This window comes from Sorex fumeus, unplaced genomic scaffold (assembly GCF_029834395.1).
Source record: "Sorex fumeus unplaced genomic scaffold, SorFum_2.1 ptg000037l, whole genome shotgun sequence".
NCBI lineage: Eukaryota > Metazoa > Chordata > Mammalia > Eulipotyphla > Soricidae > Sorex > Sorex fumeus.
The window spans coordinates 44,697,052-44,722,450 of NW_026606094.1; the positions used below are offsets into that span (position 1 = coordinate 44,697,052).

A 25,399-nucleotide genomic window follows, 5' to 3' on the forward strand; every position below is an offset into this window, starting at 1 on the left:
AAAAATTTTAAAAAATAAAAATAAATTTCATTCACACCTCTATTTCTCCCAGAGCAGTAAGGGAGGTCCGCAGGTAGGGATATACGTGGAAAAACCTGCAGTTCTTAGGGTGTAGAGAGACTGAAAAGTGAAGTCGGGTAACTGGGAACACAGAATTGAGAAAGGAAAGTCAGAGAGGGGGCACAGAGCAGACTGAGCGCAGCCTGGTAGAGGACAGTAGACCTCACCAGAGACTGAAGCTGCTACTCAAAAGAACGATTTTTGTTCAATTCCAGCCAAGAAACTAACATACTGAAGACAAAGGAAACAGAATTTCTTTTTTTTTTTTTCAATTTTATTGAATCACCATGAGATTTGCTCGTGCGGGCCCGGTAACGTCTCCATTGGAGACTTTGTTGTTACTGTGTCTGGCACATCGAATACTCTCGGTAGCTTGCCGGGCTCTCCGAGAGGGGCGGAGGAATCGAACTCAGGTCGGCCATGTTGGCCGCTTGTAAGGCGAACGCCCTACCCGCTGTGCTATCGCTCCAGCCACCCTTCTCGGAGAGCCCGGCAAGCTACCGAGAGTATTCGATATGCCAGACACAGTAACAACAAAGTCTCCAATGGAGACGTTACTGGGCCCGCTCAAGCAAATCGACGATCAACGGGAGGGCCTTTACCTTTACCTTTACCATGAGATAGTTACAAGCTTTCATGTTTGGGTTATAATCACACAGTGATCAAACACCCATCCCTCCACCAGTGCACATTCCCCACCACCAATATCCCTGGAATACCCCTTCCCTTTCCCTCCTTCCCCCTGCCTTCATAGGAGATATGATTCCCCATACTTTCTCTCTACTTTTGGGCATTATGGTTTGCATTACAGACACTGATAGGTTATGATATTTGGTCCTTTATCTACTTTCTGCACATATCTCCAGCCATCATTTTCTTAGTGATCCCTTCTCTATTCCAGCTGCATTCTCCCCTTTGCTTATGAGGCAGACTTCCAGCTATGTTGCAATCTACCTGTCCCATGTATCTACTATCCTTAGGTGTCAGCCTCATGTTATGTTGTTTTATACTCCACAAATGAGTGCAGTGCTTCTATGTCTGTCCCTCTCTTTCTGACTCATTTTACTTATCATGATACTTTCCATGTCTATCCATTTATAAGCAAAGTTCATGACTTCATCTCTCCTGACAGCTGCATAGTATTCCATTGTGTAGCTGTACCAATTTCTTTAAACTAGTCTTCTGTTCTAGGGCGCTTAGGTTGTTTCCAGATTTTTTCTATTGTGAACAGTGCTGCAATGAACGTATAGGTACAGATGTCATTTCTACTGTGCTGTTTTGCATCTTCGGATTATATTCCTAGAAGTGTTATTGCGGGGTCAAATGGAAGCTGAATTTCTAGTTTTTGAAGGACTGTCCATATTGGGAAACAGTATTTCTTGAGGAAAATAGCAGTCTTCCTGAATCAAATTAATGATGGGAGTCCAACTTTACACAAGATACATTGAACCCAAATTATCTTCTTCTCCCTCTCCTTTTTTTTCTCTTATCCTTATGTTCCTCCTCCTCTTTTCTCCTTCTCCTTCTTCTCTTTCCCTTTCTCCCTCTTTTTTCTCCCTCTCCTTCTCCTTCCTCCTCCTTCTTTTTGTTATTGTTATTATTATTATATTTTCCCTCTTTCTCTCCCTCTTTCTCTTTTTCAACAATGGGATGTGGGATTCCAGGGATCAAACTGGCTCAGGCAAATGCCTTGCACTGTAGCACTGTTCTCCCATTGTTCATCGATTTGCTTGAGCAGGCACCAGTAACATCTCCATTGTGAGACTTCTTGTTACTGTTTTTGGCATATTGACTACACCAAGGGGAGCTTGCCAGGCTCTGCCATGCGGGCAGGATACTCTCGGTAACTTGCCGGACTCTCTGAGAGGAGGCAAATGCCTTATCCACTCTAATTTATTTCCAGTCCAAAGTCTTGGAAGTTTTAAATGCAATCTGGAAGCTATCTGAAGTCTTGATATTTGAGTGAGAGCTCATCAGATAGGTACTCAAAGTTTGGTTAATGTGAAGTTACAATACTTGCAAGATTTTGCGAGAACAGTTTAACTTGCCTTTTTCTCTTTCAGTTGGAATCAACAGGATTAGGTCTCAGTAGTAGTAGACTAAGAACAACTCTAAACAGAATACAAGAAAGCCTTATTGATCTGGTAAGTAATCAATTAGTATCTATTCTTTTGAACTGTATAAAATGAAAATCAGAAACGTTGTCATCTGCATATAAATGTGTACCTAAATGTATATGGTGTGGCCAAGTCTATGATATTCTCTCAGGTGCTTGTGGAAAATGAAATAGAGATTTGCATTTGATATGAGAGAAAATATATGTGAAAGAATATTATATTTGCTATCAACCCATTAAAAGAAAGCTTATGTGAAAAATTGTTGTCAGAGAATGACTGATAGAGAAAATGAGAAATAGACTTTAAAGAAGAGACGTTAGTGGGAAAAGAGAAGGAACAGCATTCAGATTATAGTTCAGAAGTTGAGCAAGGGTGCTGAGGTGCAAGAAAGCCTGGGCCTGAGTTTGTTGGACCTTTGTGAATGATTTCTGGTATATTCCAAAGAGTTGTATTGCTGAGAATCAAGACCTTTCTGAACGACTTGGAAATCCACAGAGGAGGTTTAGATTTAGTTGGTTCTGCAATTCTTGATTGTCGCATCACAGAAAGTAGTAAATGTTTTAAGAGGATAGCCTTGGTAACAAATAGAGCTAACTCTCTGTCATATTGGAGTTACTGTGAGCATTTAGAATAAGAAGAAAACATTTCCCCTGTGTTTAATTTTGACAGCCAGAGATTTTTGTGTTCTATTCCTGTTATCTGCATTAGACCCAGAATTCTCTGAATTTCTCTTTATTCCTTCACATACTCCACCAACCACTCATGCTCCTCTTTTCTGACAAGAAAAGAGACTTCTAATGCTACTAAGCTCAGCCGGCCTGGCCCTCATCTCTTCCTTCGGCTGCCCTTGGCCAACAGCCGTCCAGATCCAGACAGTGGCTCTAGGGCACCGAATGGGGTGGTGAGATAGAACTGTCCAGAGAGCCTGCAAACACACAACCTTCTGCGTGCATAGTTTTTTACAGCTGGCACGTACAGTTTTTTCCTGGGTGGGCACGTAGCAGTGTATTACAAGAAAGTTTATCCCATAAAAGAAATTTATGTTATGGAGGGCCTAGGTTCTCCCAAGCACATGTTCCCCTTGCTAGTCTCTCCATGGTCCATCTTGCAGCCCTGCTCTCTCTCTCCAGCTCTCTTGTCTCTCCAACTCCCTTGCAGTCTGGGCTGACACTCCACCCAGTCAGGTAGCCAAATCAACATAAGAAAGCCCTTCCTCGGGGTCCACCTAAAAAGTGATTCTAAAGCCCTTCCTGACTGCCTAAGGGCACAATACCTCCTAAGGTGTTTTTCTCTTTTCCTCAGTCCAATAAACTATCAACTATCAACTATTCCTGAGGCTATGCAGGAAGGACAGAACAGTGTTATCCTGCAGTGGTGCATAGTCTAGACCACACCTGGGACCAGACCAGGTAGTGCTCAGCTGTTAATACCAGCTTGGTGCTTAGGGACTAGCATCATGCCTGGGACTGACTCTGGGTCTCCTGTATGCAAATTAGTCTCTCTAGCCCTTTTAGCTCTCTATGGACCTAATGCGAGATCTTCATTTTCAGAGTCAAGACCCCTAGTTTGATCTCTCTAGTTTTTGTTTTGTGAGGGCTGGGGTAGGTTCTCTTATTTTTTAAATAGGGACCTCACTCAGCAGTATTTCAGGGAACCATTGCTTGGGATAGAACTCAGCCACATTGCTGGCTCCTTGGTTTCTGTTTTGTAAAATCCTTTGATAGTCAATGTTCCTGTAGTTACATGTGTTTCAATTTTGCCTTGCCCTACTATTTAAAATAAACTGGACCATAAGATATTGTTCTCTAGATATTAAGCCAGTGGTGTCTGATTTTTTTTCCTGGCTGAAGTTCTGAAAATTGAAGAGCCAAAATTTACCACTCTTATTTTTCAGTCATTCCTGTTCATTTCTAGGTTATGGTTGTAAAACATCTGTTCCAGGAGCTGATCTCCCGACATAGTTTAATGCTTTAGATTTTGCCCTATGGCATATGTTGAAATAGCATATAGCCATGCTAGGAAATAATGGACCTAAATTAAGGAAGTAATGGTCCCAAACGACCTGTTCTTGAAACCATGCTTCACCCTGTCTGCTGCTGCCAGTGTATCCAAAGCACTGCCTGACAAGTTGGGTGTTTATTGGATAATTTTTTAACACCAAATTGGTGTTCTGGTTATATTTAGAAACATGCTTAAAAAATGAAACAAAATGAAAAACAGATTTACCCCCACTCTCCAGTAATTAAATTGATGAATAGACCTCTTTTTGCATTGGCTCCTTTATGTACACATACATATATGGTGGGCTCGAAAGACCAAATGGGCTGCTGTGGATGGAACCTGCTTTGGTTGTGTGCAAGGCTCATATGCAAAGCATGTACCCTACCACTGTATGGTTGATCCTGCTATATATAGCACAGCGGTAGGGCGTTTACCTTGCATGCAAGCCAACATGGCCGACCCGAGTTCGATTCCTCTGCCCCTCTCGGAGAGCCCGGCAAGCTACCGAGAGTATCTCGCCCACACGGCAGAGCCTGGCAAGCTACCCTTGACGTACTCGATATGCTAAAACACAGTAGCAACAAGTCTCGTGATGGAGACGTTACTGGGCCCGCTTGAGAAAATTGATGAACAACGGGAGGACCGTGACCGTGACCAATGTATACGCACACATAGTTTATGTCTTTTTTCCTTAACCACGTCATATCACAGTTTGGATTAGAATATGTTGCAGAGTCAGTAGCCCTGACCTTTAACAGGACCTTTCTGAGGTCAGTACTCCCCTGGAGAACAGAGCTGTACAGCAATACTCAAAGGTTTTCTGAAGTTTCTTATTAGTTTTCCATGGCTTGCATGTTAAATTAGTACTCCTTCTAATAAGCATTGGTTTATTATTTTAGAAAATATATTTGTCCTTTACTAAACCTTGATATTCTTTTTTTTATAGCTGGGTATTAATTTTCTTCACTTCATTAATTTGCATTTACACTGGTAGGGAACATTAATTGATTTTTATTTTTTTGCTTTTCAATGCCTTCTCTGGTTATTAAAATAATTTATAGCTTAATCAATACAGAACCAACCAGATGGAAGTTAATATTTTTTCTTATGTTCTTCTACATATTAGTTAAAATTTTAATGCTCACTTTTGGATAATTTTATTTTCTCCTTGCATATCTTCTAAGTTTTAGATCAGTTTAAACAGTAGAAGACAAATTGAGTCATTATGGTCTTTAAAATGCCACCTGAAATCATATCGTGTAAGTTCAACATAAACTATGAAAAGTTGTTTGGCATATCAAAATACAAGAAAAATGATTGAAAGAGAAGAGTAGCAAGGAGCTGGTATAGAGGATGCCCAGTGATGAAGCTGTACTTGCTTTAAGTCCATTGCTTCACAAATCACAAATCACAAATCATCCTGTTATTCGTCGATTGCCTCGAGCAGGCCCCAGTAACGTCTCCTTCATCCTAGCCTTGAGATTATATTCAAGGCTCTTTAGGAGAATGAGACCCATCATTGTTACTGGTATTTGGCATATTGGGTACGCCACAGGGAGTTTGCCAGACTCTGCCGTGTGGGCAGGCTACATTCGGTAGCCTGCCAGTTTGTCCAAAGTAGGAATGAGATAATAAGATGTCATAATAAGATGTCTTGGCTGCGCGGTTCTGGGAGCTGGTTTTTATACTCTCTGAGTCTTGGCCGCTGATGGGATTACACGGCACCAGGGGGCCAGTTGGTGGGTGTGACCCCCGCCTACTGGAATTTGGAGGATCTGGGTGGAGGATGCTCGGCCCTGATCCGAGTAGACTTGGAGATCTCGGCCCCGGAACCCGCGAGACTTTGTCCCTCTGCCAGTACCTTCATGTGTGCGGAGAGTGGTCTCAGCATGGTGGTGGCTGGTCCTGGAGGTCTTTGGCTGCCGGAGCCCTGATCGGGGCGGGGAGGAAAGCTCAACCCGCTCCCCTCCAAGGGGTCCTGGCAAGCGAGGACAGTCAGGCGCGGGGGCAGGAGACTGCACTGTTCTCTTCCGGGAGCTGGTTTTTATAGTCTCTGAGTCTTGGCCGCTGATGGGATTACACGTGTAATCCCATTGCTTGACATTAACTCTTTAATAATAAAATCACTTGTAGTCACTTGTCATCCTGTTGTTAGTCGATTTGCTCGAACAGGCGCCAGTAATGTCTCCTTTCAACCCTCTCAAGTGCTAATGTTGCCTAATGATGTCTGCTCACTCCAGGAACATGAAGAGCATCAAATTGTTTGATGCTCAGGGTCTTGACAAAGAAGTCCAATCATCTCATAGGTGGGCGGCCAGGTGTTCTTTTGACGTCCCGTGGAATCCACTCGGTAACGGCTCTAGTCCAGTGGTCATCTCCAAATCGCATTACACATCTCGCCCTTCTGATTTTTGACACCTTGGCAAACAAGGCATCATCCCTGAATAATAAAAATTCATTTTGAACCTTTTCAGAGAAGTTCATAACTGTGAATTCTCTTTCTGTTAGACAATTGGTGGCATAAAAGCCCAAAAAATATGTGACTTTCACTCTGAGAATTAAAATTGATCAAGGTTTCATTTCTTAAGTCCTCAAAGGGTTTCATATCCTTTAGTTATTATACTGGCATAAATCTAAACACTGATCTGTTTAGCAGATTTTCCACTTAAGTGTGCAATAAGCTCATAACATTTATTTATATCAGCTTGACATTTTGTGACTCTTCAGGCATATTTTGCTAAATGTAAACATGGAACTTTAGCATTTAAAGCAGATAATTACCATAATTTTTATGCCTAAAATGCCAGTGTTAGCTGGGAACAGAAGAAAGCATCCTGATGAAAACCTTTTGAAGTGAGATCAGCAATTCCAGTGATCTCTGTGAGAATGTTTTTTCAAAAATGCTTTGAGTAAAGGGGGAACAGAACATCTTTGTACTGGAGGCAGGTAAGGAAGTAGTTTACCTAAAACCTTCTCGCCTCTTGTCACACCCAGGCTTCTTACTTTCTTACACCAAATTAATAAGTTAGTATCTTACATACCCTAAATTATAATTTATTATTTACGTTCAAAGAAACTTTAAGTTTTATGAATATCTTATATGTATATGTACATTTATTTAATTATAAACACTTATGGTGATAATCATAAAAGAATAAATTCAAAAGTACCTCTTCTGTTCTGCACATGTGGTAATCTTTACACTGTTTTGAGTTTGAACTTTTACAGTATCAGCAGAAACTTTATGTCAGTTTTAGTTTAATTGCAAATATTTTTAAAGACAAGTGATATACAAAATGTTCTAAAAGATATTTTAAAAGATAGATGGAGATAAATATAGAAGGACATTCCTTCTGTACTTGTGGAGTATAATTCTCTAGGTTTCTAAGTCATAAAATCATAGAAGGAAGCTTATATATGCTCATTTAGCCTGTAAAGGATTTGCTTTTACCAAATAGCCATCAGCTTCACATTGAACTGATCTTAACAAGGGAGCTCAGAACCATGTAAAGAAACATTTCCTGACTTATAATTCTGCCTGGTAGACTGTATTTGTTGTGAATTAGTCAAATCTATCTCTCAGGAACTATTTCTTATTTTACTCTATATGGGCCACTTTGGCTAGCCTGGTTCTCTTGTTCCCAGTTCCTTTATTAGTTTTTCTTATTTCAAAGATTCAAGTCTCCTCACCATTTCTTGGTTTGTTCAGAGAAAGATATTCACCCTTCAGAAGTACAAGAAAATGCACCGTGCTACAGAAGGTGCTGGAAGTAGACAGAAGGCAAGGATCAATGTGATGAGGGTAAGGATTCAGGGCAACTCAATAGTTGGAGAGCTAGTTCTATTAATTCATTCAACAAATATATATTTGAGTGTTGGATACATTGTGGTAGACCTCTAGTCCCTCTAGTGGGCAAGGCAGGTAAGGAATAAGTGAGTATCTAATTTAATATGAGATGAGCTATGATGAGAATTATTACAGAACTAGGTAAGATAAATATAAAGAAGAGAAAAGAGTATGGGTTTTAATTTGGGTTTAAGAAGAAACCCTTCTGAGTAGTTAATCTTGAAGCAGTCCCTGAGGATAATTGGAAAGTGAGTATACATAGGTAAGAATTCATCTAATCAAGCATTTATTTTATGCACCTTGGTTACATACTTTAAATATGATGGCAAGAACTATTCTGGGAGTTCAGAATACAATTTGGGGAGTGGGGGAAGAACCAGACAGAGCTCTCAGTCTATGTGGAACTTAATGTCTAGATTTATTTTTTTTCCAAGTAATTACAGTATAACATTATGTTTCAGACATCCATCAGGGAAAACCAACTTTTGTGTCTATTACATGAATGAAATTTTCTAGAAGAAAATATTTGGGGCAGATGTTTAAAGTTGAGGGAACAGAAAATGTAACAGACCTCCTGAAGTGGGAACATGTTTGACCTAATGCTGGAAGAGGAAGGACGCCAGCGTAACTGGAGTAAGATCTGAGGAAGGTCTGTGAGAGTTAGCCAGACAGAGCCTTTGGATTTTACTTGGAGGAAGATGGGAAGTCAGTGAAGAGTTTTTAGCAGGAACATTGAGATGCTTGAAAGTAATTATTTTAAAGGATCATCTTGGCTGCAATATGTTACAGTTAAGGATAGAGATGAGTTGACTTGCACAAGGGTGCCAATGGAAATAGTGAAACGTGGTCACATCCCATTTCTGTTTCGAAGATTACACCCATCAAGATTTGTCAATGGATTAGAAGTGCTGGATGACATGATAGGTTGCAAGTATGATAACCTAGTTTCTGTAAAATAGAGGTGTCATTATTGGAGCTAGACAAGACTTCTAATGAGTACAGGAGTTCATTTCATTTTATTAAATGCATTAAAAGGAAAGATGAGAACTCATGCACTTTTACTCTTTAGGGGTGGAGGTGGGCACACCCGCCTTTGCTCAGGGTTTGGTCCTAGCTCTGCACTCAGGGATCACCCCTTGTAAGCTTGAGGGACCATATTGGGTGCTGGGAATCAAACTCGAGCTGGCCATGTACAAGGCAAAAGCCTTACCCACTGCTCCAGCCCATTGTGCTAATTTTAAGCTAAAATGATTATTTTAAACTGTGGGATATAACCACTTGGGAATAAAATATAGATGAAAGGAGGGCCAGACTTATGAGTCCTCCACTGTATCTAGGTTAAAGAGAGGAAGACAAATGGGAAAGGGGACAAGGAAGTGGCCAGTGAAACAGGAGGAAAAAAATCAGGAGAGAATTTTGATCTAGGAACTAAGTGAAGCAAGTTTTCCAAGATTAGCTATGCAGGATGCTACTGATTTCTCAGGTAAACATGCATTCAGATTTCACTATTGGATTTATTCAATAGTATTGGATGGGACAAACTACTTCTGATTGGATTGGGCTTGACGAAGAATAAGAGAAGAAAAACTGAAGAATTTCTCTCATGTTTGTCATTGTTATTATCTTCACCAATTATACTAATTGAGAGTCTGCAAGTGCCAGGTGGCTCACCTAAGACTTGAAATACAAAAATGATGAAATTAGTCCCAGCTTCCTAGAACTTGATACTGGAAGTATGAGAGTTAGAAAATAACTCTGTTAAAATGATTTTTACAGACTTGCTTATGGTGAGATAATGAGAACATAAGTAAGATACTTGTGAAACAAAAACTAATTACTCATGTGATAATCATCCTCCCTGGAAGACTGAGAAACTTATAGAAAGGGATTGAATATGAATTCAGACTTTATGAAATGGAGAGAGAGCTAGATAGAAAAGAGAGCAGGTACGACTAATATCTCAGACAGGTAGAACAAGTATGATAATTCCTCAATGTCTGCAGTAGTTCTTGGAAACCGCCTTTAAGTGAAGTAATGTGTAATGAAATGGTCCTTAACTAGCATTGTTTTGTTTGATGTCTTTTTGTTCAGATGTTGATGTGAGGGAATAAAGCAATAACCTGTCTGACCCCAAACTTAATTCAAGGATAGGCTGTCATCTAATATGGCTAGACTTAGGGGCATAGACCATTGCTTCGGGATGAGGCTGGGAAGGTAGCTAATGTTAGCTTAAAGGAGAACTGTAAGAAATGAATTGTGAATTGTGACTTTGTATACTAGGGTGCTGCTTACTCACATCTCCATTTTAGGAAGATCACCCAGGTGCTTAGAAAAAGAAGCTCAATTACTGGGTAAAAATTGGAGTAGCGAAGGGAGAATACAGGTAGAGTCCTCTTTCTAGGTGCTTTTGAAAGTCTTATCAAGAATGTTCTAAATTCTGATGAAGCCATGAATGAGAAAAAACGAGAGAAGTATCTGTTTAGGAAGGAAGGAGTTGAGGTTGAAGGGGATCATAAATGATTTCAAGTTTTCTCATGTGGGCAGTCTCGTAGATAGTGATTAAGTAACTTCCAGAATAAAATTAGATAGCAGTGTATAATTTTGTACAAAGTACAAGATTAAATACAACATACTAAACTGTATTCATTTTTGGGGTTCTTTTCTTTCTTTCCTTTTTTTCTTCTTTTTTGGAACAGAGTAATCATTTTTCTTTTTGCTAGAAGGAACAAAGTAATGGAGTTGTGACATTGATTCACTTGCACAGTTCTCTGACTCTGATTCTCCCTATAGAAATAACATTTGCTCCCCCCAAAAAACTTTTCGATGCTAATTGAGTAACTAGAGATTAGAGCTAGATAATATCTTTGGTGGAAGGTCGGATTTTTTTTTAAAAAAAGTTGAAGGAAGGCCAGTTTCTAAGTTGAGTTTATTAAGTTTTACTTATTTTTAATATTAATTTTTATTTTTATTGAATCACTCTGAGATATTGCATTATAAAGCTGTTCTTAAGTTTTTTTTTTTTATTTATTTATTTTAAAAATCAGCTACCTTCTGAGACTTATGCAGTTGCTATCTTTTTAGTTCTTGTGGAAAGTAATAGGGATTTGTGACTATATAATAGCTTTAACAAATAATCTGTTTATATTAGATTTCTATATGTCCGATCTTTGTGCTTGAATTTACTTTGAAGACCTTTTAAAGCTACACATGCACACCTAGACACCCAGCTTTCTTGGATATCTTTTTCTTTTGTTACATTGGCCATCTTCTTATCCATAATTTGTCCACAGATATAACAGCACAATTGGTTCTGTTGCAGTCTTATTGGGACATTAGTCCCGCCTTAAGATTTTTTCAAGTTTACCTAGATTAAGTTATGGTTGTGAAATGGTTAATCACTTCATAGTATTTAATTTTTTCAATCTGGTTCCTCAGCATCAGCTATCTTTCTCTCAATTGCAAGTTCTTGTAACTTGTAACAAGAACATCTTGATGGTAAGAACATCTCACTACCATTTCTATGAAATGTGTGTCAATTTTAAATACTCCTTGTGTTGGTCAATTTTAGGAAATGTATAATTATCTCATGTCTAGTTGATGGTCTTATATAAGGCTAATTTTGTATGGTGCTTTTCACTTAGTATAAAAAAGAAAGCATCAACCGTTAGAAAATATAAAAGAGGAAAATGGTGAAACTAGAGGTAATTAATGTATGCTTAAGAGTATTTTAATTAGCATTCCAATTTTGTCATAATCAAGTGACTCGTTGCTTTTTAGATTTGCTGTTCAAGGCCATGTGTGTATTTGTGCGTTGTGTTTTCAGGAAATTTCAGCTGATCCTACTGCCACGCTTACAGCAGCAGAAGAGAGAAAGGAGAAGGTCCCAAGCCCACACCTCAGTCACCTTGTGGTTTTGACATCTGGGAATACATTGTATGGGTTGGCGGAAAGAGTCGTAGCCACAGAATCCTTGTAAGTTATTCAACTCAAACTTTGCCATGAACTATTTAAGAAAACATTTTGAACAACTAAGATTTCTAACTGCACTTCCCACTTCTGAATCTCATTGATTTTCAAGTACATCGTAAAATAGAAAATCTTTAATCTTTAATTACATGATCTCCGCTTTAAGTAGAACTTTAAGAAGGTATTATGATATATTTTATATTTTCCTATCAATAAATCATAGTGAATCTAGAGACACTCCAGTTACATTATCAATACATCAACTTTTTGACCTTTATAAACTAAATATATAATTAAACCATCCAAGTTTTTCCAGAAAATGTAATGCAACATAACTGAAAAAAATGTTGTGCACATTACAAAAATATAGAGAATAACTTTTCAGCTCAGCAGTTTTCCAGCAGAATGAGTCCCACTCAAGAAAACCAACCCCTTGACTAGAAGCTTACGTGTATTGTCTTAGCCAGATTACAGTTTTATGCATATTATTGTCACTGTCACTGTCCTCCCCGTTGTTCATCGATTTTTCTCGAGCAGGTCCAGTAACGTCTCCATTGGAGACTTGGAGACTTGTTACTGTGTTTGGCATATCAAATACATCACAGGTAGCTTGCCAGGCTTTTGCCGTGTGGGCGAGATACTCTCGGTAGCTTGCCAGGCTCTCCAAGAGGGGCAGAGGAATCTAACTTTGGTCGGCCATGTTGGCTGCATGCAAGGCAAACGCCCTACCACTGTGCTATCGCTCCAGCCCATGCATATTACAAAAGTTTGAATTACTTCTGAAAAGCATCAGATATTAAATATGTGAATTCAAGGGCTTGTTGTATTTAATTAAATGGAATCTTTGAAAGAAATTCTTTACAAAAATATGTCTCATTCTTTCTTCAGTCTTTTGTGTTTGGTGTGCTCATACCCTCTGGTCCCCAGATGATCTCCTTCCAAGTCATCATCCTTCCTCCTGATCTTACGGCGATAAGCTCAGCATTAATGTTTGTGTCCATTGTAAATGAGTGTGTCAAGTGGGAAATAGTTTTAATTTTTAAATATTCTTTTCCTAGGTCCTAAAGATTACTTATAAATGATAGTGATGGACTCTAAATCCTGTATTTGTTTACATGGTGGGTTGTTTATTTCCTCAAGGGTGTTCTTGGCTGAACAGTTTGAGTTCCTTCAGCCGCATCTGGATGCTGTGATGCCTGCAGTCAAAAAGCCCTTTCTTCAGCAGTTTTATTCCCAGGTCAGAGATGGTCTTGTCTATTGTTCGAACTGTAAGCAAACTAGTACTGACCCACTTTACTGAACTGTTTTTATTTTCTTTAGTGCTCAGCCTCCAAACTTTAGGAGAGCTGGATTGGAATCTTCCTTTATTCACTTGTGCATCACCAATTAAGCAAACACTTCATATAACTTGTAGTCTAGTGAGAATGTGCCAAAATTGTATTATTTTCTCAATAAATTATAAAGGGAAAGGGAAAGGAGATGGTCATTTAATATATGAAGGAGGACATGAACTGTGGCTAGGAAATGTTTGCCTGGAGGAAATGATATTTAAATTGGAACAGGTGTCGGATGTCAGGAATATATTCTAATCTAAGGAAATGACTTGTGTGAAGACTAGTAGGTAGGAGAGAACCTGGTGAACAGTGGAGGAAACTCACATTGTCAGAACAGGGAAGAGGGCTGGTGAGTGGAGGGGAATGGAGTAATAGGCAGAAACCACATTGATGACAGCTCCCTGGGGTTTTACTTTATTCTGGGAAGCCACTGAATGATTTGAGAAAAGTTAGTGGTGTGTTCAGGTGTGTGCTTTGGAAAGAATTTGGGGTGAGGGGGCTGTAATGAACTTTGGACAGCAAGCTAGTGGTAGAGAAACCAGTTTGGAGACTGTACAGTAATAGTGGAAAACCATCGATTCCTTGAGGTGAGGTAGTAGATGGGGAAATGGATCAAAATGAAAGAATGTGACAAATTTTGCTGTTCTGAAAATTTGTAGGTTTTTTGTTAATAGCTATAGTGTCTATGGCCCCCAAGGTAAGGAGGTAGATGTAGTGGGACACATGGACAGGGCTGGAAGGAAGAGGACAGTCTGGTGGAGGGTGTGATGCTGGACCATTGCATGAAACCCTACCATTACCAGTATTCAAAGTCACAGTGCCTAAAGGTTTGGTTTTTTTTTTTTTTTGATTATTTAAAACAATTATGTTTTGGGGTTGGAGAGATGGTATTGCAGGTAGGGCACTCACCTTACAGACAGCCAAGTCAGATTTGATCCCTGGCACCCCATATTGTCCCCCAAGCCCTGCTAGAAGTGTTCACTGAGCAGAGAGAATCAGGAAGAAACTCTGAGAACATCAGAGAATGATCTCAAAATAAAACCAACAGTGAAACAAAAAATACGTGTATATGCTTTGAGTAAGAACTTTACCCGCAAGATGATTCATTTAAATAAATCTTCAAATGTATGGTGTTTTATGTTCAGATATGCTGAATGTTAGAAACAGAAACAAAAATGTTCTTTATAATTTGATACCTTTAGTAAATATTTGCTTCCATTTCAGACGGTCTCAACTGCCAGTGAACTTCGCAAACCAATTTACTGGATTGTAGCTGGTAAAGCTATTGATTATGAACAAATGTTGCTTCTGATGACGAATGTGAAATGGGATGTGAAAGAAATTATGTCACAGCACAACATATATGTAGATGCATTGTTAAAGGCAAGTGCTCTAATAACATCTGTATTAGAGATGATTCTGCTGAAAGAACTATTCCTGTAATTGCAGTGACTCTAAAACAATGAGAGAGTCTAGAGGTAGGGCACTCACCTTGCACATGCCGGGTTTGATTCCCTGACATCCCATATGGTCCCCTGAGCATCGCTGGTGTGACCCAACCCTTCTCCCGCCAAAAGAATAAGTCATTACATAATACTTGTTGGAAATAAACTTAAAAAAAAAATAGTGAGATTGTAGTTTTTGCCACATTTCCAGCTTGGTGATTGAATTGGCTTGAAATAAACTTATTTCTTGATTGGGTTTCAGTCACACAATGTCCCAATACCCATCCCTTCACCATTGTAAATTTCCCACCAGTAATATTCCCCTATACCCCTCCAGTCTGCTCCATTGTGAGAGCTAGGGAAGAGGGTGTGGTTTAGTAGCAGTTTAGGACTCCTGTTCTGCAGTTCCACAAAGAGCTGTGGTGCAGGGTTTGAGTTGCTTCTAACCAATGCAGGGAATGTACTGTAGTGACTGGTGCTGCCTACAAAATTTGCAGTTGATTTTGCTTCAAGATGTCTGTGCTGTTTGGGCAGAAGTACAATACAGAGCTACACTATTCCATCATCTTTGGAGAAAAAGATTTCTATGTCTGGGAAAATATCTGCTGTGCTCCATCAGATGCAATGTGGGGGAGGACCAACTTTTGCTTTTTACCTCTGCTTTGCCCTTGGTGTGGTGACAGGTTTCTTTCCTGCCATGGTGAGAGGGTGATGGCCCACAAATGTATATCTGTAGTTCATAATCCTGGACAACTGCCTCCCAGTCAGGCTTTATGAGTGTCAAGCTTTAGAAGGCTGACACATGGGTTTTCAGCCCATAGCTTCCTCGTCCTGAAAGAGGGAAAGCTGCTTCTGCTGTGTGCAGCTGTCTTCTCTGCTCTCCGTTTCAACCATGGAAAGTCTGGAACTGGTCACTAGCTATTCCTCTGTGGGGTCATAATTGAGATTCTGCTTTTGTTTTGGACTTTGGTTGGATTTTATTTGGGGGACCCTATGTGGTCTCAAATGAGTCTCTTCTCCAAGTCTTAGCCCCACTTCCCATTCGAAATTTTCTATTTGAAAATTAGCCCATCTTAATAAGCATTGTGTACCTTTTTTTGTGTAAATGCAAGAAAACTATGTAAACCTTTTAAATTTATTTAAAATTTTGTCAAAGAAGAATCAATAGCATTTATTATGATAAATGGACTTATTTTGGTGATAATAGTTTAAAGAAACTAGGTACATTTATTGAACCGCCTGACTGCAGATGGCAACCATCTGCTACCATCATGTAATTGTTGTGATTGTCTAAACTATAGATATTTTAGCATAATACGACATGTTATAATAGTTACCATTAGGTAATAAAGATGTTTTTTCCCCCTCTGGGTAGTAAAAAGATATTTTGTCTTCTTTTTTCCTTTGCATTAAAAATGTCTAGCTATTAAATAACTTTTTAATCATTGAATTAATTTTCTTTGAAAAACACTAAGAGAATGATTCATCAGATTGCTGAATATAGCCATAAACTATAAATAATGTACTTCAAGTTGAATACTTACTAAACATTTTTAGAACTTAGTTTCTTAAAAATAATTTTAAAGCCATACTGTAGTATTGTTTTAATCTATATGTTATAGATTAAAGTACTGACAGAAAAATTTTGAAAAATTGTTATTGTTTAATCAGGTAGTAACAGTTGCTTCCATTTTGATGAAATGTAGCATATTCTATCTTACAAAATAATTTATATAATTTGCTAAATATTTATGAAAATCCTTTCTACTGAGTCCACATATCTTTGACATTATTTCATTTTGTTTTATTTGATTTGATTTTAAGTCTTCTCTAAATCTTCCTAGTCATTATCAATATGGTAGAGAAGTATGGTATTATAAGAATATTGACATATGGCCATGATTTTTGTCTTCTTAGGAATTTGAGCAGTTTAACAGAAGATTAAATGATGTTTCTAAAAGAGTGCGTATACCCTTGCCTGTGTCTAACATACTATGGGAACATTGTATACGACTGGCTAATAGAACTATTGTGGAAGGGTAAGGTTTTTCTTGGGTTTTCAAAAATGTTATCTGATGAATCGTATTAATAACATTGTATGTTATCACTTAATTACAGAACAGGGAAAGATAGTGATAAATAGCATGTGATTCCATATAATTCCGGTTTGACTTTGGAATATGATTACAGAGGAAACCTAAATCCTCATTGTACCTGCCTCTCTGTAAGCTTTCTTATTGGTGTTTCAGAACCTACTGGTAGATGAATGAGGAATGCAGTATCTACTGGTTACCCAAAAGTGAAAATATTGTTGTGATGACTGTACATGACATTTACTGGGCTTTCTTTGTCATTTATTGAACTGAGAATGTCTCAGTATTGATTGTGTCACTAAGTTTTAACATAAACTTTCTTACAGTTGTTAGTTACTGTTCTATTTCATCAGTGGAAAAACTTAGCCATAGCACAGAGGCTGCAGGAGATTAAATCACATTCTTGGTTCACTTAGTTTTTAAATACAGAGAAGCAGTTATAGGAACTCCTGATTTTCTGGTAGAAAAATCAATCATCATAACCACTGTGTCACTGTTAATAACACCATTATTGTTTCATTGCATGCAGTGTAAATCTTTTGTATGTAGAGTTTTTATGCCTATTAGTCAATCGTGGTTTCTGTTGTAGTGCTAGGCCTGTTGTATCAGTACTCAGAGACCAGGTTTACTCTGTCCATATCATATATAACGCAAATACAGACCAGTAATATACTTCAGGCAGCACTGAAAAACAAACTGCTAGTTTGGGGACCATTCACAGTGATCTAGAGTTGTGCATCAGTTGAATTATTACACTATTATATATCAGTTTTCTCTATTCTTATTTGTTATTTTTAAAAATACGTTAGAAAGTGGAAGTTTGATTGTGACACATTGAGGACAGTTCTAGAACTTTGTTTTGGGTGGTTTTTTTAAATTTTTTATTTTTGGTGCCAAACCAAGAGGTTCTCAGGGGTTGCTCCTGGCTCTACTTAGAATACAAGGCATTACTCCTGGCATTGCTTGGGATACCATACAGGGTGCTGGGGATTAAACCTAGTGCAGCTCCATGCAAGGCAAGTATCTTATCCACTGTACTCTCATGCCAGCCTCAGTCTTGGCACTTGTATTTATTCATACAGAACTATAAATCACAAAACACCTAAGTGTTGTCAGTCATTACTGAAAAGCATTTTTAATACTTTGTTTAATTAAAGAAATCAAAATAAATTATCTGAGTAAAAAACTTATTTTTTAAAAGCTTATTGGCTTTAAATAATAGAAGTTTTTCTTTACTTGCCCTTTTTTGGGGGGAGAAGTGCCTCCTTCATTTGGATCATATTTTCCATCTTTTATGTGATTGAAGGAATGAGAGAGTGACTTACGAGTAATAAATGTATTGTTAGGATTAATAACTAGTATACTATAATATTGTAACTACTGGTACAATTAGGACTCTTAGTGTTTCAGTAGTGTGGTGTGTCAGAATGTCTATAAAATGTCTTATTAAAACTATGTATATACTTTTTATACTTACTTTCTCTTAAATTTTCGTAGGTATGCTAAATATTCATGGAATTATTTAATTTTTTGTATTGAATAGTTATAATTTTGAACATTTTTTGACCTGAAGTTACTTTGGAATAATTATAATTTAATTGTATAAGTAATTCTTGGCACCCATTTCAATTGGAAAGAAGTTTAATTTTATTATAAGTGTCTATGTTCCTCAAATGTAGTCTTTAACAAAGATTTCTAAACCTTTGGCCTGCCACTTCCCTTTCTGAAAAAAAATTGCTTAGCACCCACCCCAGAAATACCTTCTTAAAAGGAATAAACAAATGCACTCCATGTCCTTGAAAACAGAACCACCCTTCTGAATCATTTCAGTATATCCCCCTAGCCCCAAGGAAGCAGTACTCCCCTACTCCCAGGGAAGCAATATCAGTGTTTGGGAAATACTGAGAGCAGCCAAGAAAATCAAATTTATTCAGCTTCTTTGCTTGGCAACTGAGGAAACTGGGGCATAGAAGATGATTGAGTGACAGGCCTGAACCTAGACATGACTGAAAGCTCATGTGCTCTCTCCTGTGACCCTCTCATTTCTTGAGAATACGTCCATACGTGGGTTATAGGAAAGTTATAAATATATAGAGTTTCCTCTTTCAAACACAGTCATTTATGAGGTATTTATTATTATTGTGTATCTCAGATATGCTAACGTCAAGAAATGCAGTAATGAGGGTCGTGCCTTGATGCAATTGGATTTTCAGCAGTTTTTAATGAAACTAGAGAAACTTACAGATATCAGACCTATTCCTGATAAAGAATTTGTGGAAACCTACATTAAAGCTTACTACCTTACTGAGAATGACATGGAGCGCTGGATCAAAGAGCACAGGGTGAGAACTGGAAATCAGCTAACTAAGCTTTTATTCCGTTATCTTTGTGCTGTTCTTGTGTGGTGTACTATATAATTCAAAATCATGAGAGTAAAATATGAAGAGACCTTTATATTTTTTAGTATAAACTAAGTAGACCAATTCTTTACCATTTATAGACTGTGTCTATACAGTGCTCTCTGCTTAATTAAATCCTTTTGACACCTTTGTGAACAGTAACAATAATTACCTGGGAATATAGGTGGAATCTAAAGTCTAGTTGTGTGTATGCTGCAATAGGAAACTGTGTTATTGAAGTTGGTTGATATCACCAGTTGAATGCAGCAACATAACAGTGATTCACAAGCTAAAGTCTATGACATAACTTAAAATTTCATAATTGTCAGCAGTAAATTGGTGATATCTTAAACCTACTGACATGTACTATTGATACTTATATATACTAATATTTAAATGACTAAGTTTAACTTTATCCTACATTAAATTTTATGTTAAGTAATAAGTGTGATTATATTTCCCTTAATGTAGATACATAGAAAAGTAGGGGAAAATTTTCTTAAATATTACTTAGAATGTTGAATTTTAGACCTAATTCACCTCATCTCTTATCAGCAAAGTATGCACAACATGGAGTGCTTTCTTGTGTAACTTTTACAGCTATATTGTATGTATGTGGATAGTTTTAATGAAAATATGAAGTGTCCAAATTATTACCAAATCTTGCTCCTTCAGTAACTCTGATGTTCAGACTTTCCTGCTCATGGCCCTCTCATGGGTGAAAGTTAAATTAGATTGTATTTTAACTTGACTGGAGAAGGAAATAGAAACTCTTTATATTTTCTTTAGCATGCTGCTCCTTTCTGGTTTAAACACTCTAGAACAATCAAATGAAAAATTAGCCTGAACCAGAGCATTGTTTTTGTGTAAATGTGCCCACTGATGCTCAGTTTCAGGTCTTTGGAAACAATGCAGAAAACTATATATTATTTTCATTGATTTTGACTAATGTACCAGAACTGAGAACAGTTTCACCACTTGTAATCCCACTTGACTGTAACATTTGAAAACCCAAATGCACAACCAGGTACTCGTTTTCAGCGGATAGCTAATAGAATGTAAGCTGAGAACACTTTGGGGCCCTTTACAGGAAGAGGCTGAGGGGGAAGCACAATTAGTTGAGGAGAAAAAGCTCTTATACTTATTATTTGATTTTTCATTTTTAGGATTTCAAGGTTTTTTTTTTTTTTCATTTGTTTTCTCGTTTGGGGACACATAAAGCAGTGCTCAGGAGCTATTCCACATACAAGGCAAGCGCCATAGCTCTGATATGATTTCTGCCAACCTGATATCTTTTTTTTAACATAGTGCACTCAAATTTTAACTATTTTAGAAGAACTTTAACCAAATGATAGTTATAATTTGGTTAAATTTCCTCAGCTATGTATGGGATGCTCCCCACACTAGTTTAGTCACGTTCCTGATGATATTGGCTCTTTACCAAGTGGTAACATGAGAGAATTTACCAGGTACTTAGAGAGGTTCTTAGAAATCAGAAACACAAACTCAAGCCGTTGTTCTTTCTCTCCCAATTTTTCTTCCTTCCTCTCTTCTTCTCTCATTCTTCCTTTCCTCTCTCTTCCTCTCTCTTCCTCTCCCTCTGTCTTCTTTTTTCTTGTTTTTTTTTTTTTTTTTTTTTTTTTTGCTTTTTGGGTCACACCTGGCGATGCACAGGGGTTACTCCTGGCTCTGCACTCAGGAGTCACTCCTGGCGGTGCTCAGGGGACCATATGGGACGCTGGGAATCGAACCCGGATCGGCCGCGTGCCAGGCAAACGCCCCACCCCTGTGCTATCGCTCCAGCCCCATCTTCTTTTTTCTTATTGTGAAAATATATAAAATTATGTGTTTATATTATAAATATGTACAAGTATATATATATATATATATAATGTATATATATATACTTGTCAACTATATATTTTGGAGCTATAGTTTTGTACCTCTTAGGAATGTATTTTGTCATACTGCACCCAATTTGAGGTATCAGCATCCCTCCATTCAATAGACTTCAGTCTATTGAATGCGTATTTTGAAATTACATTATCTTTATGCAGATCTCCAATAAAGACAGATTTCTTTTTCTTATTGGTAGATATTAATACAGCCATCTGAATACCTGCTTCCAAAACAAAATCAGTATGCAAAACTTTTTAATGAATCCTTAGGCATTCTTGAAAATTCAAGGAGCCGGAATATTTGGTAGTTAAAGATAGCTTTTAATTTTACTTTTTAACTGCCAATTATGAGATTTAAAAAATCAATAACTTTCATATCCTTGTTATTGTATTTATTTATTGTATCTTTAAAGAATTGTATTGTAGATGGAGATTGTTCTTTTAACCTAAAATGTTTGCAAAATATGAGTGTCAGAAATAATTATTCTCTAGCATTTAAAAAATTTGAAAAGGCAGTGTGTTTTGATAACTTAATAACAAAAACTGTCATAGAAACAAGCATAAAGTGTTTGCTTTTCATAGTAATACAAAGCATAGGCATGTCAGATTACCCTACCATATTAAAAAGATTCTTGTACTTCTTTTTTTCAAATGTTTACTACAGTACACTTGTTGCCTTAGTTCATTTTGTCTTTTATATCAACTATAATTTACTCTGCTTTTCACTGGTTTGTATCCACCATGATCTGATACTTGCTTTTTTATTGTCGTTGTTGTTGTTGCATTGATCAAAATACTTTTAAAGTATTTCAGTGTACTAAATTTAGATTTTTTTTTTGAACAGGAATATTCAACAAAGCAGCTGACAAATCTGGTGAATGTTTGCCTTGGATCCCATATCAATAAGAAAGCAAGACAAAAACTACTAGCAGCTATAGATGATATAGATAGGCCCAAGAGATAATGAATACAGCAACTCCTTTTCAATAGCGTTGTTCTCTCCATCCATATGACACAATAGCCAAATTTTCATGCACTCCTGACAAATGTTTAAAATTTTGTGCATGTTCTTTCAAACTGGAAAGTGGAAAACATTGAAGTTTGTGTGTTGTTCTCAAATGACTTTTATATGCTCTGGTCTCTTCAACTTTTGATTGCATTTATTGTAATTCTTTCCTGAATATTGCTTCATCTTAACTGTTTTTTTTTGTCACTGCAAGTCTACATTTTACAGTCACATGTACCAAGTATATAATTTACAGTCATATATACAAGTATATAATTAGAAGAAACAGTGACTATGCATCCATAGGCAGTTTATGGAGAATTTTTGGTTTTGACATTTTTCTACCCTCTGAACTTGGTTCTCAATAAGCATAATATAAGAGGTTTAATGTATAGTATCTTCTAATTATGAGCACTGCATGAGAACTAAAAAGTGTGTGTAAGCAAGATAGTTAAAATGAGTATGTTGTTTGTGTTTTTAAATGTCGAAGTTTATGTTAGGATTAAGTTGGTTATAACAAAGTGATTGATCATAAGTGATGAAATTTAATAAATATTATACATAATAATATCAGACTGCATTTTGACAATTTTTCATGGCAAGCAGATATCATAAGAAGATAAGGCAATGTGTTATGAATTTTAATGTTAATTATCTTTAACCTAAAACCAACAAGGAGAATTAATCCCATTTGGTATTAATTTTGAGTGCCTGAGTATTGTACACAAGAATAATTGTGAGTTTTCTTATTTTTAAAAATATGTGGCTTATTTCTCATATATGTTTTGCCCTCTTTGAAACAAATTTTGTCTTAAAACAGCAAAACATGGCTCCAGTGTCTCAGGGGTAGAACTCTTTGTGGTTGTGAAGTAGATGTATAGGACCATATAGTGGCTTTTCTTAAAATCTTTGTATCACTGGTATAAAATAATGTGTTTAGTCAGTGATTAAATCTGGAACCAGTTTGTTAATCTTTAGTAACTGGTACAGTTGCTATAAATCTTGCTTTGAAGTCAGACATCTTCTACCAATATATATGAAATAAAGGCCAGTTTTCCATTCATTCCTGTCAATTTAGGATTTTTTTTGCATGTTTTTTCTGACTGGAAAGTATAGTACCATTGAGGCCTGTAGTGTTGGTCTGAAGTTACTGGGCAGGACTTCAAAAATTATCAATAACTCATTGAACTGGATGTCAGGTCTGGTAAAGGCAACATATGACTTGGGGGAGGTGATTGGGAGACAGTTCATAATCAGCACACAGTGTAATGTGGGAGCTCTCTGAGAATAGGTGTGCAAGTGGGATTTTGTATGTCTGTTGTGACTTTGTTTTCAGTCTCTCACTTAGCCGTTCATCTACTGTTGATTTAATATTGACAGTAAGACTTTCCTCTTGGTGTCATTATGATCTACTTATGGCACTGAAGTGATGCTTTCAAAGTATATTCTGCCAGTAGCCATTATGTGTGCAGCCACTTGATGAGATAAAGTCAGTGCTTGTGTTTAAATGACACACTCTTCTGGTCACATACAGAGCTAATCAATCTCATTTATTTCTCAGTTGATTAGGAGCTGCTTCTTTTTGTGTTACATAGATTTTATGGTTGACTTTTTTTTGTTCATTTCTGCTTTAGTTCACTCGAAATAGTATGAACAGCAGGTCCCTGCTGATGAAGTGTTTTCTAGGGTGATAGAATTTGATAGAAAAGAATAACATCTCTGTTAGAAACTCAGCAATACAGTAGGACTGACCTTTCCACTAACCCATTTGCCTTCTCTTGTCTTCAAAACCTTTGCCTTCTCTTGTCTTCAGAATAAAAATAGTAATTTTTTTTAGTGCTTTAAAAACATTTGAGGGGTATTAAACGTTAACTTAATAAGTGCCGGTTAGTATCAAAATATCAGTGGGACCCTTGTATTGTGAAATTGCTTAATAATAAAGTGACCAAATATTTCTTGTATGTTGAGAAATTACCTAAGATGATGACCAGATATTTCTCAGTGATAACTGAATCAGCCACATAAAACTTTTTGTGAAGAAATTTTAAGATAAATAAAATTGAAAAACTTGGTAGTATAAATGAAATTATTTACATTCTGAAAACTTGGCTAGCATAAACATTTTTTTTCTATGACTGACTTTTCCGTAACTTTTCTATCAAAGCACCCTCCAGAGTCCAAGATTTTAAATCAAATTTATCAAGAATAAGTTATTCCGCAGTAAAAAAAAGATTTCTACATATACATCGTCTTGCATTGAAAAATTAAGTATTATATAGCGATTCAATTTGCTTCCGTTTGTAAAATCTGTAGTGATCTTACAAATTTACATTGACTGATAAGCTCATTTGCTCGAGTTGCAAAATAAAATAATGGGATTTATTTTGAAACCAGAATCTTATTTATTGTATCATATCTGTGGTTTTTCCTGTTTATTTGTTTTGCCTGAGTGCTGCAGGAGGGGTGGTGTTTGGGCTACACTTGGTAGTGCACAGGACCTGCTCTTAGCTGTGCTCAGGGAACCATTTCGTGCTAAGAACTGAACATGCAAAGTATGGGCTCAGCCTTCTGAGCCATCTCCTTAGTGTTAGATCTTTAAGCAAAATTTCCTTTGAAAACTTCTACTTAGCTTATTTAGGTTAAGTTAGATTAAATAGTTCTTTCTCTACCTGCCCACTGAAATTAAGTCTTGTAATTCAGTTGACTTTATGACTTCAAAGACATAGTTATTTTGCTATTTGAACCTTAAGAAGTCAAAGTGATCTGAAGAGTGAAATGAAGTGGTCTAAGGCCTCTTTCCTAGGGGATTTGTTGGCACACAGCAGAATGCATGCAATCCCTCAGTGGGACTCCATCTATTTTAATCGTGTCCATATTTGAGAGCAGATTTAATAGAGCTCAAGTCACATGTACCTTTTTTGGAAAGTGAAGATTAGTGCGTGCTCAAGAATGCTGGGGATAAAGAGAAAGGACAGTGAGTAGGGCACTTTTGGGCAGTCCAAGTTTCATCCCTGGCACCCACATGGTCCCCTAAGTCCCACCAAGAGTGGATCCCTTAGCACAGAACCAAGAGTAAGCCCTGAGCACTGCCAGATGTACCCTCTCCCTTCCCCCTGCCCAAAGAATCAGTGTCTAGGTGAGTGCTCTTAATTCTTGGCCAATCACCTAAAACAGTCTCTGCTGACTCTGAAATTCAGCTCTGATTCCTCTGTTTTGGCTGCCATGTTTGCTTC

At 37.3% G+C, this 25,399-nt stretch overlaps 1 protein-coding gene across 1 annotated transcript in view; it reads left to right on the top strand.

Moving 5' to 3' along the window:
- The window catches only part of VPS50 (VPS50 subunit of EARP/GARPII complex), a 130,791-nt gene extending 107,562 nt beyond the window's left edge, over positions 1 to 23,229 (top strand). Inside the window, exons 22-28 of the mRNA XM_056118362.1 lie at positions 2,124 to 2,204; positions 11,849 to 11,997; positions 13,132 to 13,228; positions 14,550 to 14,708; positions 16,688 to 16,809; positions 19,016 to 19,205; positions 22,005 to 23,229. Of these exons, the coding sequence (XP_055974337.1) occupies positions 2,124 to 2,204; positions 11,849 to 11,997; positions 13,132 to 13,228; positions 14,550 to 14,708; positions 16,688 to 16,809; positions 19,016 to 19,205; positions 22,005 to 22,124 (918 nt within the window). The 3' untranslated portion in view covers positions 22,125 to 23,229. The remainder of the gene's footprint in view (positions 1 to 2,123; positions 2,205 to 11,848; positions 11,998 to 13,131; positions 13,229 to 14,549; positions 14,709 to 16,687; positions 16,810 to 19,015; positions 19,206 to 22,004) is intronic.
- The last annotated feature ends 2,170 nt before the right edge of the window (positions 23,230 to 25,399 follow it).